We start from the raw sequence: 12983 nt of genomic DNA on the forward strand, positions 1-12983 counted from the left end.
ATTTAATATTCACTCTATCTAGTTCATTTTTGATTGGGTTGATTGTGTCGGACATCTACTATCCTGCAGGTGGGGGTGGGGGGGGGGTGGAGGATATTATACAGGGTACAATTGTGATATTCCTTTCTGAGTCAAGATGACTGCATCACGGTAACCTGCGCAATCTTCTTTACAGTAGGGTTATGAGACTCTTCTTAACACTATGGCTGCACTGAACCTTTTGACGACGTGATGACAAAAATTAAAACGTAATCTCTTACCCTATACCCAAGGCTTATTGAAGCCTTATCACTATTAACACACACTCGATAATACATTGCCACTATTAACATTCACAAGGCACATCTCAGTACAATGTTCCTCTTAAAATTGTCCCTTCCATAAACTTAGCATCTTCTCATATATCTTATTCTTGTTATGTCTCAAAAAACCACCTGTTGCACTTGGATGGTTTACCAACAATAGAATATCTTGTTGCTAGATTTTGGATATTTCTAAAAGCCTCTGGAAACTGGAAGTGGATAGGTTCAGCTTCTGTTGAAGATGCCGCTTGACCCTAGACAACTTCATTGTTGGCACAACAAAGGCTTTTCACAAAGATGAATTTGGTTCAGATTTAGATCAATATTTATATCTGTTTGAGTCAGATGAGAAAGTATTGTTACCAAACTCATTTATAAAGCAATAAGATGAAATGTCCTTATTAAAATGAAATTGAAAAACTGTACGTCACTGATCAGTAGTCTGATTTTGCTGAAACATTTAAAAGCTAAAATTTAGTTCTTTAAATTGTAAATAATGAACATTCTTAACATAAATTAGAGTCACGGTGGTCTAGTCTCTAGAGCATCTGACTGTCACATGGGAGACCTGGGTTCGATTCCAGGGTATGTGATCTAAGGTTGTAATTTTTCTTTGGCTCTGGGGCTCACCCAGCCTCAAATCATAGGGTACATAGGCCTCAAATCATAGGCCCTGGGAAGTAAAGGTGGCCAGAGCATGGTGCTGATCACATCACCTGCAAATAGCCGAGATCGAGAATGTGTGGGGCCCTACCCCCACATCCCCATAATGTGCCTTCATGGCATGGTGTCACTTTTTAACATAATTCAATAACTGTGAATTCAATAATAAAAAAAACAACAGTAAACAAGTAAAACATAATAGCCAGATAATAAATAAAGTTTAACACAATTCTGTAGAGTTCTGATAATGTGGCATCTCAGCAGTGAATATATATTTGATTCACAATCTCGCTTCTGAAAATTCTGGGTTCAGGTGTAGGCCAATGCTTATTCCTTCATCTGTGTCATCCATTCATTATTCATCAGGATTGATTGATTGGTTTGTCTTATTTGACTTCACTTTTGGCCAACCACAAACACAAATTAACACAACACAAGTCCCACAGAGAATTATACTAGTTGTGAGTCTATAGGTAGATGCCAGAGCCTTGCTAGTCTGAAAAATGCAGTCTAAGGTGTACTACGTGAAGAAGTTGGTATTTGGGTGCCTTCCAAAAGGGTCACCACCCCCTACACCCATATTCATCACAATTAACCTAAAGTGGAGGAACATATATATGAAGTAAACAAAATACGTACAAGAAATACAAAATGTCATGTAGAGATGTCAATATACTTTTAGCCACTAGATCATGGTAATTTTTTGCTTTTGTTACAGCACACCTAAATTATCTCATCACAGTATGTTATCCAAGCAGATATAGTGTTAGGATGAGAAGTGACAAAGGGAACGGAGGCTACTTTTTCCCAATGGTGTTTGTGCAACTAACACCTTCTGTCATATTTGCCTGTTTGATGCAAATGCATATTTGAAAAGATGATTTATGTGAGGCTCTGTTAACTAGAAAATAAAGATTACTAATCTCTTGTTTGTCTTTCAGTGCTTGTTGCTAAGTCGAGATGGAGAATACCTGATGACGGGAGGGGACAAGGGAATCGTAGAAGTTTGGAGAACATTCAATCTGGCATTACTGTATGCATTCCCAGCTTGTGATAGCAGTGTGCGCTCACTGGCCCTTTCTCATGACCAAAAGTAAGTAATTTCAGTTCGTGTGGTACACCTGCAGCACCATTAGAGAGCTTTCAGACAGAAGTGACATGCGACATGGGGGTTTCTCACTGAAGTGCCAAATGCACGTGCACAGACCATAATGTACACTTTCCCCTCCAGTCAGGCAGGGGGGGGGGGTCACAGCATATGTGTGACCAACAGACATGATGCATGCTCTAGGAAATACAGTCTTGTCTGAGTGACACCCAAGTGATAAGCAACATGTGTCGCTTGATACTTTGGTCTGAAATGTCCCTTAGTGTATGCACAGCAGTAATTCCAAGCACCTTATTATGGATTGCAGACAGAGTAGAGGCATCATGGACCCTGAGGTTCTTGAGTTAGAATTTATGATTAGAATAGAGGCTAATTTCCTATTTTATCTAAATGTAACATGCCACTTGGTACTGTAATGATCAGTTACGTTTTCAAAGAAGTAGGGGAAAATCGTACAGTACCAACCATTGCCAGTTCTCGGACCAAACATTAGATTAACAGCACTTTAAAGATGCTTATGGAAGAATACTATACCCATGCATCATATACTACGGAAACTACACTGTGTGTGCGGAGTTGAGGGCTACAAGGCAGTAAAGGTGTTCATTGTTATTGATTGTTGCCAAAAGTTACATTACTTCTTTTTGATGTGAAATTATGATTTTGATGCAACATACTGTATATTAGGTTATGATATATAGCAACAATTGAACGATATTTTCTGTTTACACTGGCTGGAAATGAGAAAAGAATGCTATACCTCCTCATTTTGCTTTCTGTAATAAAAAAGAGTGGATGCCATTTAGCCCAAACTACAGCTCATTTGGCTGAACCACTCTTGGAAAAATCATCAGCTCGCACTTCAACCTCTCATATCAGTGGCTCATTTCAATCTTCATCTAATTTCAGTATTATTGACAATATTTCATCCACACAGAAAGCTCTACAGGTAAAGACAAAAATTAGAAACCCAGTGTAAAGTTTCAGCACATGTCAAATGTGCTGACCAGGACAAGCATTGATCTGGAACTCTGTCTAAATATCTTGCAATTTAATTGTTTTTGCATCGCTACACATAAATTATCAATGTCTAAACGTTTTGCATCTCTACTTTGCTTGAATAAACATCTTATCAATCATTTACACTGTAGAATTTGATAAAGAAGTGACTGGTCAGTACTGGGTGACAATTTTCTATCTTGTGGATATTATATTATTTTTATTTTAGTCAATAATGAGGTCTTAAATACGGAGAAACAAGTTCTCACTTTATCCACGAGACTGTTTTTTTTCTTCTTTGTTCTATTAATTTCAGAGGCCACTGCAACCATCCTTGTTGGAACTTGTACTGTTGCTTGGCATGCTTCTATTGTTCGTAGTTCTCCTACTGCTGCTAGGTGCACTTTTGTTAACTGTACATCTACATCCGTGTCGTCTGCTTTTTCCTGGCACTAACTGTAGTAGTAGGGGAATCCAAGTGTGGTATGCCTGTCTGCTATCGAGGTCTATGAGTGTATGGGCAGTGTGCTTGACTTGTACCTTTTGTATTTCATGGCTGTTGTATTTGATGTGTTTAGCAAGACCAGTAATGGGTTGGGCTTTTTTTGCATCTGTTAGGTGTTGTTGGATTCTTTCATTGACAGATCTGATGGACCTGTCGATGTAATGTGCCTTGCACTCGCACTTGGCATGTATACGCCTGGGTTATAAAGGGGGAGAAGAAGTACCGTTTGTGTTCATTTAGTTTATCAGCTATTCAGGCATTGGGTTTGTGCACTACTTTGATGTCATAGGGGAGAAGGGATTTGGATATGCTGTTGGATGTAAGAGGAAGGCAAACCACTTATATTTACCATTGGAGGTTGATTGTGGCTGCGTAGGGTGCCTGACCTGTATTTCCACTTTACTGCACCAAATGGAAAGTTGTGCTTCAGTGTAGTTAACCATGTTTCAGGGCTATTTCAGTGATGGTGGCTATCTCTTCTCATAGATCTTCTTCTCTGTAACAGTAGAAGGCTCTTCGATAAAAGTTCAGCCACACATTAGCTTTTTGTTTGGGGGATGGCTGGAAAGAGCATGTATGTACTGGTTGCCTGCATCTGGTTTTCTGTAGACAGTGGTTATGAATTTGTTAAGTCTGCGGCTGATGGAGATGTCCAGGACGTTGATCTTGCCATGTTTATCTTGTTCTATGGTGAAGTTGAGTCTGGGGTGAATGATGATATTTAGTTTTTTCACTGGAAGGTTGAGCTCTTCTGCCTTTTTCTATATGACTATTGTGTCGTCCATGTACCTTCCATATCGGATGTATTGCAGTTCTGGAGTGTGGTGTATCTCTTTTTTAGCCAAGTTCATGACTATGTTGGCTAAAGGAGCTGATAGCGGATTGCCCATGGCAAGGCCCTAGGAATGTTTGTAGAAGAAACTAAATAGCATCCACCCCATGCTCAACTTCACCATAGAACAAGATAAACATGGCAAGATCAACGTCCTGGACATCTCCATCAACCGCACACTTAACAAATTCATAACCACTGTCTACAGAAAACCAGATGCAGGCAACCAGTACATACATGCTCTTTCCAGCCATCCCCCAAACAAAAAGCTAATGTGTGGCTGAACTTTTATCGAAGAGCCTTCTCCTACTGTTACAGAGAAGAAGATCTATGAGAAGAGATAGCCACCATCACTGAAATAGCCCTGAAACATGGTTAGCTACACTGAAGCACAACTTTCCATTTGGTGCAGTAAAGTGGAAATACAGGTCAGGCACCCTACGCAGCCACAATCAACCTCCAATGGTAAATATAAGTGGTTTGCCTTCCCCTTACATCCAACAGCATATCCAAATCCCTTCTCCCCTATTACATCAAAGTAGCGCACAAACCCAATGCCTAAATAGCTGATAAACTAAACAAACACAAACGGTACTTCCTCTCCGCCCTCTATAACACAGGTGTGTACGTGCAGAGTGCCAGTACAAGGCATATTACATCGGCAGGTGCATCAGATCTGTCAATGAAAGAATCCAACAACACCTAACAGATGCAAAAAAAGCCCAACCCATTACTGGTCTTGCTAAACACATCAAATACAACAGCCATACAATACAAAAGGGACAAGTCAAGCCCACCGCCCACACACTCATAGACACCAAAATCAAGGAAACACATGCCATAATTCACTTCCCACATGAGCTAAACATCGATAGCGGACAGGCACACCACACTTGGATTCTCCTACTACAACAGTTAGCGCTGGGAAATAGCAGACGACACGGACACAGACGTACAGTTAACAACAGCGCACCTAGCGGCATTCGGAGTCAGTACTGCATGACCTTCCCCTAATATTTAATGAATGTGTTTGACCCAAGAAGCACAACTAAGAGTAACATATGGTTCTGTGACATAGTTTTATACTTTATATTAAAATTGAGACATATTAATAGGCACTGTATTCATAGAATTTAATTGGTGAAATTGATAAAAATGTTTCCAATTTGGTGATCTGTAATTGAGTGTGCCATTTTATTGTTTTTATTGATATAACTAGGGCTGAGCCGATACCGATGTTGATGAATCGGTATTAGTAAGCATCGGCTCAAATATTTTGCACCAATACCATTGTCCTTGAGTTGCTAGAACTGCAGCCAAGAGCAACATTTGTTCTTTTCAAAAGCTTGTTTACCCTTCCTTGTGACAAGCAAGAAATTCAGCATGTAGTTCCGGACAAACCCCAACCCTCCTAGAAAGCAGATGACACAATATCAAAGGCATGGGCAAAGTGAAAGCTGCGACCAAACTTCTCGAAGGCATGGAACTACCTGATAAAGGCTGTGTGGAAATAAAATAAATCATTCATTTCCAATTCCTGCTCACAAACTCGTGGGATAAGAAAGATGGATGCTTTTAAAACTAGCATTACTTTCATGCTGGGCTGCTTTCAGGCCAGATGAATGCGGAGTTCTTGGGAAGGTTGCTGTGGAATTTGTTTTGCTTTTCTCCCTCTCCAGGTTAACCCAAACGACAAGAATGAATAGTGTTTACATGAAATTAAAGAAAAGACACGATCCACCGATTTTTTGGTGTAACTGCACCACTTTCAAAAGTCTTGCAATATTTCAAAATCCAATTTTTTTGCATCCTCTGGGTCTAGAGAGAAGTTCACATGAAAAAAATACCAAATATCACAAGTCATTTTAAATATAAGCATAAAATCAATATATGTTAATTACTTACGTACAGTGAGTATATACTTGTCAAAGACAAGTCTTATATATGATAGTGAGTAAGTCGCACGCATCCAAAATATGAATAAGATATTTTCAAGTGTTTTCAAGTGTTATAATGCTACATGATAAAAATTTGGAAATCATTTCAAGTCATTAAAGAAATGTGATGTGCTGAATTAGTATGACTCAGTAACCAAAGTAAACGCCATGAAAACTGTCCAGTCAAGGTCACGCCAGCCAGCTACAGTGTTGCCAATAAGCAACAATTTCAACTTTCAATAATAATTCCGAAAAAAAAATGTTAGAAAATAGTACTTAACGTAAAGAACATTACAAGATATTTTTTTCACTGATGTACTTTCTTGGCCATTTATAAAAATAAAAAAATATGTTTCCATGAATCACGAGGAAATTATTAATTTTTTACTTCAAACTATAAAATAATGGAAGCAGTGACGCAAGAGGATTGGAAAAAATAGTGAAACATTCTTAAGGTTCATAGATGCTTACAGTATATATTTTATACACAAATTGTATAAGCATGTGAAGTAAAAAAGTAAAATGTTCCAAGATTCGCAAAAATGTTCAGGTTATGTAATGTAAAATATTGTCACTGGCTAACTCGCGTTTTATTTGATCACATAAAAACTTTCAGCGAGAAAGTTTGTAATAAAACATTGAAATTAATTTTAAGAACTCACAGCATCTTTAGAGTGACATGTCAACTGTATTTTATGTTTTCTTTGAACGGATCTTGCTGCACATCGATCTTGCGCTCACCTGAGCGCTGCCTGTAACATGTGCCCGGCTACATTTACTTACTGGGGGAACAATAGATTTCCCGTTAAGTCCATAGTAACAATAATCACTATCTCTCTCTCTATAACAGTGGCTTCACCAGAATTAATCTCTAGGGGTGCTTGGGGAAATGCGGAATCAAATTAAGGGGGTATGATGTTGAAAATAAAGAAAGCATGAAACAAACTTGTACAGATGTTAATACCAATCAACTTTTAGTAGGTTTCCATAAAAATATGCCATTGAAAGTGAATTTTATCATAGCAATTTGCTTAATTTTTTGTATTTGTGTTATTTAGCACTAATTTTCTGTCATCTTTGACCAATCGCGATGATGAGGATGAATGATTGGATAGAATTGATGAATGGACACTTACAAAGAACACAAGGCCGGGACTCTAACCAGTGAACTTCAGTGGGTAGAGCAAAATTCTGCCGCTTATTGAACTGTGCCACCGAGGCAGTGTTTCATTCTTGCAAGATTTTATAATAGCCAACAAACACATGTTTTGTAATTTGAAACAAACAAGACTTGTTCAAGGAAGGCCAATGGCATACTATATTATGTTTACACTTCAAGAAAGTGGTTATAAAATGTAAACCGAAAACGACAAGCATGTCGGCTGAATAAACAAAAGGGGAAACAATTCTTAACAACAATGCTGGCAAAAGAGAGACAGCAGCTGCTGATCTTTGTAGAGACAGCCACTACTACATCAAAGCAAATGTTAAAATCGTCCATTTCACTGTTTTTGCATTCCAGTTTGGAACTCTTTGTTGGTGACTCAAAGACAACATAATGTATGTTCTTCCTTGCTTCTTCGTTATATGCAAGATTTCTGAAAAAACTTGTAAATGTTTCCAATGATTACCTTACTTTGTTTTTTAATGTCCATTCGTCAGGTACGTACACCACCATCACTTCCACCTGCCATTGTACCGCACGTAAATGAACACAAAACCAAATGATCCGTACACAATACACCAGTGAAGATGCAATCGGCTGCATACGTATAAAGCGCGAAGTGTGGACTGAGCAGCTTAGAAGTAGTGTGGCAACCCTGGAGGGCTTGACTGGACAGTTTTCGTGGCGGGAACTCGAGCCTTTATTTTCTACTTGAATTATACAAGTATCGGTACCTGCATTGGTGGGAATCGGTGAAAGTATCAGCATCGGTTCAGAGTGGTATCGGCCAGTGGCGGCTGGCCAAGTGCAACAAGTGCAGATGTTTTCACCTAAATTTCAAATTAATATTGACATTTTTCATTTGCTTGTTAAATTAAACTATTTCCCAGCAGAACGCACACGATAATACTCAAATAACACGCCGCTCGGCGCTACGCACGTATTGAGTTCGTCCCAACCCAAGAGCAAACACCGCTAGGTTGCGGAAAACTTAGCCGGTTGTCATGGCAATGGTGACGTCACCTAGCGTTGGCCTTGAACGGGTGTCGCCTTCTAGATGAAGCAGTTCTCTCGTCGGAGAAAACATCGCATCCAGTGCTTGTCGCAAAATCTTCGCGTTCTCGCGAGATCTTGTTCCGCGTGTGTGTTTCGCGTTTCCTATCGTGTGTTGTGTTCATGTGTTGAGCTGTGGTTTCTACAATGAACCCAGTAAATGACTTAGTGTGTAATTTGTTGCAGACACCATTTTCCAGATGGACGGATGAAGACAAAAAAGACGTTTTAAATTGGGGGGGGGGCACTGGCACTTACTATTTGTTTTCATTGCCTATAAATATACTTCTTCACCTGTTATTTTAGGCACGAGCCGCTACTGGTATCGGCTCAGCCCTAATATAAACATTTAATTAACGTGCCATGGCCTCATAAAATAATTTCAAAAGTGGTGGTTGTTTTACTAAAGTAAAAACACTGGCATTTCATTTTTTAAGGAAATGAATAACATTCAGTGTCTTCATGAAATACCTGTCAGTGAACATCAGTACATTGCCTAGTTTCTATTGTACTGACTTTCTTGTATAGTCCATGCTCACAGGAGATGTTCCAGTTATATCTTGAATACATTTTATTATAATTTTATTCCTTTCAGGTTCCTTTTAGCTGGACTAGCAACAGGATCCATAGTCGTGTTTCATATAGACTTCAATAGATGGCACCATGAGTTTCAACAAAGATATTGAATTACTTGTACAGGAACATAACTGTCACGTGTACAAGGGGAAAGACAACTGTCTGTAATCGTGAGATAAGCATTATTTGCAGATCAAGTTTATCTTATTTTAAATAAAAATACATTGCATAATCAATTGATGCAATGTTCGCAGCAAAGAAAGAAAACTAAGATAATTCCAATGTGAGACTTTAAATAGGTTGTTGATTAAGTGATAACAGGTACTTCGTTTGAAGTTTTTTCACATTCCATGTCCGATTTTTGTGATGCACTTTTTGTATTTACTGGGGTTGGTATTTATCATTATGCATTGTTACCACAATTGTATTTTTTTAATTGTTGTGATTTATGATCATGGAAGGAGACTAATATATTGTACGTGTACATTCCAAGCTGTGATTCCACGAGTGAATAAACAGCTAAGAGATTTTTGGAGAAAAGAAAAACTCTGCAACAAGTTGTTATCGTCAGTGTTCTAATGACTTTGTAAGGTTTTGAAAATAGAAATATCCCCTCCCCCTTTTTTAAAGCAGAGTAGCAACAAATGTGTAATCCCATGAAATTGTACTTAAATGTATTTTGCCAACATAAGTATTAGCAGTATTATAGCATTCATTATCATTGGTTGGAAACCCGATGTTACCATTGACCATTGTTTACAGGAAAAAAAAAAAATCAACCAGAATTTGCTCAGAAAAGAAACACTGGTATTTTGGTTATAATATATTTGGGGCTTCCTGTATGCTCCATTATCATGTATTAATTTTTGACAGTAAGGTTGTGTATGTAATAAGAGATTTGTACTAATTAATGACTAAAAAAACTAGTGGCTTGTGTAATCTAAAAGTTAACAAAAAAATATTGGTGATTTGTAGTACAACTTTTCTACATTATCATTTTAATGAAATGTGCAGTTAAGTCAAATAATTATAAGTGATTAATTCAAATCTACAAGACTTAGCTGATGCAATATTTTTTTCCTTATACGTGTTTTTGGAAGCTAGCTACCTGATTGATGTTTGTACATGCTGTTTCAGTTTTGCGTGCAGCCGAGTGTGAACTTTTGTGCAAACATGAGTGTGTGTGTGTGTGTGCATGTGGCTTGGTGTAAATGGTGTTCTTCCTCTGTGTGCTTTTTAAACCTAACCTGATGTAAGATAAGTTAGTATTTACAACTTTATCTATTTTTTTTCTGGAATACCATTAATACAAAAAAAAATGAGAAAAAAGGCTAATCTAGTCATGCAATGCAACTAAGAATGGCATCCGTGCTTACTGTAAGTATTCCCTCCAGACTGATTACTTGTCCATTTCACATGAACTTTCCATGTATATACGAAGATGATACTGTAAAACGCATCACATTATCCCTTTTTTTCCTGTTATTTTGTAATTTTTGATGTTGGCAATAATTTGAAAGGAAAAAAAATATCCGTTCCACTCTACCACGGTAGGAGCTCCGAAATGATAACTGCTGTGGATTTAAAAACTAAATATATATAAGAAATGAGCCGTTTATATAGTCTGGATTGGTTTGTAAATTTTGAGGAACAGTTGCTGTTATATGGATGTTTCTTTGAATATGGTCAAAGTTGATCAATTATTTTTCCCTGATGTCTAATAGAAAAGCTGCTAGAGTAATTGTAGTGTGTATATACATACACAACAAATAGTCAGTGAAGAATCTTAACATGATTCTTTCATTTGTCCAATAGCAGTATGCTTGTAACCTTTTTGCTGTAATGTAGATGTCTTATGTAAACTTATATATACAGAACAGATTTCTTGGCAAAGGAGGAAAAACAATAGGGTCTCTTCTTATGCAAATGAGGAGTATTTGTCAAGGGATCATATGTTGCAATATGCAGATTCATTGCTTAATTTAAGGTGTGCATGTTTTATAGGGCAGAATTGTCAGCAGACAACTTAAAGGTTGTATATTTCGCAGCCATAGTGTACTGATTAGAGTAAATAAAATTATATTGTACTAATTTTTTTTTTGACTTAGTCTTCTAATCCTTGCTCAATGTGTTAATTTTTGTACCTCTGGCAATTTTAACTGAAAATAACTGAGATATGCTCTTTTGAAACTTTTTTTTAAATTTAAAGAATTAAAGGCCTGGTCCTACACAACCCCTTACACAGCTTGTGTCGTTACAGATTATTTTTGATTATCAAATTCGAGATTTGCTTCAAGTATATCACTTATACATGGTGTGGTGGTCTAAAAACCATAAAAATATTACTCCCTCTGTCCCATAATTATAGTCTGGTATGCCAAAATGGTAGTAAAGAAATGACAGACGAAGAGGCAGATGGAAAGCACAATTTGTACTGATCCTTGAGTAATAAAGTTGTATGACTCATTCCCTTGTTTCATGTTCTTCTTCTGTATAAACCAATGTCACAGTTTGAATATCAGGCAATTATTATGAGACAACAAACGAAGGTGTACCGGACAATAATTATGGGACAGAGGGAGTACATGGAAAAAAGTTTCATGTTTCCATTTTTTTTTTTGATCCCAGGCAGCAAACAAAACTGCAGAGACACCACAAAACACCCAAAACAACAGGCAGAAAGCACAATGCTCTGAACAACATGACACAGCCTAGCAGCACTACAACTTGGTATGAGCCAACACTTCCACCAGAAGAGTAAAAACAATGCAGTGACATGATACTGCCTTCATCTCATGCCATAAACTACCTTAACAAGTGCACTGGATCTTTGATCCGTGCAGTTCAGGTGGAATGAGAGTTTGAGTTGGATTGGTGACACAAGTAGGGGAAGGCTGAACAGCATAGGAGGAGAATTAACCTTCACGACTTCTCCGTCAGGAATACAGAAGGTTGATATATATATGTGTCCGATTTTAAACCTTCACCCCTGCTCACAGAATCAACCGATCTAAATGATTCAAACAGCAGGAGAAAGCTAAAGGCCTCTAGTATCCTGCAAAGTTCGCGTGTGTGTGGTGTGTGCATCATGGCTCTCAAGGTGAACAGGTTTTGGGAAGACTGCGTCGTAGCACTTTTCCACGCCAAGTTTTCCGTGACACAGATTCAAAAACAGTGTGGGGAAAATAGATGTGCATTGGGGTTAACGACCATCAAGAACATAATTAATCGACACCACGACGTTCCAGCACTTCGATCACCCTCAAAGGGGAGTTGAAAGCAACAGTGGACTGCCGTGACTCCACATGTAGCTCGGAAGTTGTGCCGAATGGCCCTACAGGAAAACCCTCCTACGTAACGTATGATGGTAAGACGAGTGCACGTGGCACAGTCAACAGTGAACCGCAAGCTACGTGACAAATTAAAGCTCCGGATGGTGTTTAAAAGTCATGGACACTTCCTCACTGCGGAGAGAAAGACTCACTGCAGACGACTCTACGAACGCCATCTATCTGGGGAAAAGTGGAAGTTTGTTGCCATATTCAATGAAGCATGGATTTATCTATCCGATTGTGGCAAAATTCGAGCCGTAACGTACACCCCACGAGACACAAAAACCCGTCCTGACTTCATCCGTCAGTGCGAAGCAAGTTTCGCGAAGGGATTTCTGGTTGTCGCGGGATACTGCTATGAAGGCAAGTTAACGATTCGGCAGGTGCCTAAAAACTGCGAAATCAACTCCGCATTTTATCAGCAACATATCCTCACACCAATTTATACAGACGATCTGCCTCGTTTGTATGGAAATGCAATAAATCAGGTCCGTGTGCATATGGATAAGGC

General features: G+C 38.4%; 1 protein-coding gene across 13 annotated transcripts in view; it reads left to right on the forward strand.

The window, feature by feature from the left end:
- The window catches only part of rg (A kinase anchor protein rugose), a 1179223-nt gene extending 1168001 nt beyond the window's left edge, over window positions 1-11222 (forward strand). For all 13 annotated transcript variants that reach the window (XM_083144766.1, XM_083144776.1, XM_083109897.1 and 10 more), the window contains 2 exons: window positions 1907-2058; window positions 9160-11222. In XM_083144766.1, coding sequence (XP_083000892.1) covers window positions 1907-2058; window positions 9160-9250 — 243 coding nt within the window. In that variant the 3' untranslated portion in view covers window positions 9251-11222. The remainder of the gene's footprint in view (window positions 1-1906; window positions 2059-9159) is intronic.
- Window positions 11223-12983: the final 1761 nt, after the last annotated feature.

The sequence above is a fragment of the Lepisma saccharinum genome, chromosome 1, assembly GCF_977018435.1.
Source record: "Lepisma saccharinum chromosome 1, izLepSacc3.1, whole genome shotgun sequence".
In the NCBI taxonomy this organism is placed as follows: domain Eukaryota; kingdom Metazoa; phylum Arthropoda; class Insecta; order Zygentoma; family Lepismatidae; genus Lepisma; species Lepisma saccharinum.